General features: G+C 65.9%; 1 protein-coding gene across 1 annotated transcript in view; it reads right to left on the bottom strand.

Annotated features, from left to right (window-relative positions):
- Positions 1-639, bottom strand: part of PIP5KL1 (phosphatidylinositol-4-phosphate 5-kinase-like 1) — a 9,397-nt gene that overhangs the window by 6,570 nt on the left and 2,188 nt on the right. The window contains exons 3-4 of the mRNA XM_010856876.1: positions 413-463; positions 55-209 (exon numbers count right to left, since the gene is read on the bottom strand). Coding sequence (XP_010855178.1) covers positions 55-209; positions 413-463 — 206 coding nt within the window. The remainder of the gene's footprint in view (positions 1-54; positions 210-412; positions 464-639) is intronic.

The following is a 639-nucleotide window of genomic DNA, read 5'->3' as shown; positions in this document are numbered from 1 at the left end:
CCCACCGCCAGACACCACTCCCCCCGCCATTCCCCACCCCTGCCACCAGCTCACGAGAGAAAGAAGCTGGCTTTGCTCTTGGAGGTGCTGAGGAACTGCACGTAGGGGCGACTGGGACCCAGCGCGGCCTGGTAGTCCTCCTCGGCCAGCCCCAGGGAGCGCCTCAGTCGGGCGAAGACGGGGCCAGCCAAGGTGCCCAGCTCGAAGCCCTGCGAGGAGGAAGAACAGCCCCCAAGAGTGTCCCCTGGCGCCCAGGGGTGTGCCGTTGGCCCTCCCGCGGGAGGGTCAGGGTTAAGCACACCCTTTCTGCAAGACCCGGGGGTCAAGCCATCACTCCCACTGCAACTGATGGGGAAACGGAGGAGGAGAGCTGAACACATTCCCTCCCATGCAGCGGTCTTGGGCCTCCTACCTCATGAACCTGGGTCAGGACTTCAGAAAAATCCTCCTCCGTGGGCAGCCCCTGCAGCAAGGAGCAAAGCGGCCCAGGGCAAGTCTCAGCCGGCGCTGCCAGCCCAGGGTCTCCCAGGGTCTGGCACCCGGCCTCACCCCCTTCCCCCCATTGTGGTTCCTCCAGCTGCTGGGGACTAATCCGGGTATGCCTGAGTTGAGCAGGGAGACGGCCAGCCCTCCCAGCGC

Source organism: Bison bison, unplaced genomic scaffold (assembly GCF_000754665.1).
Source record: "Bison bison bison isolate TAMUID 2011002044 unplaced genomic scaffold, Bison_UMD1.0 scf7180017864375, whole genome shotgun sequence".
In the NCBI taxonomy this organism is placed as follows: domain Eukaryota; kingdom Metazoa; phylum Chordata; class Mammalia; order Artiodactyla; family Bovidae; genus Bison; species Bison bison.
This window is presented reverse-complemented; position numbering and strand designations above follow the sequence as displayed.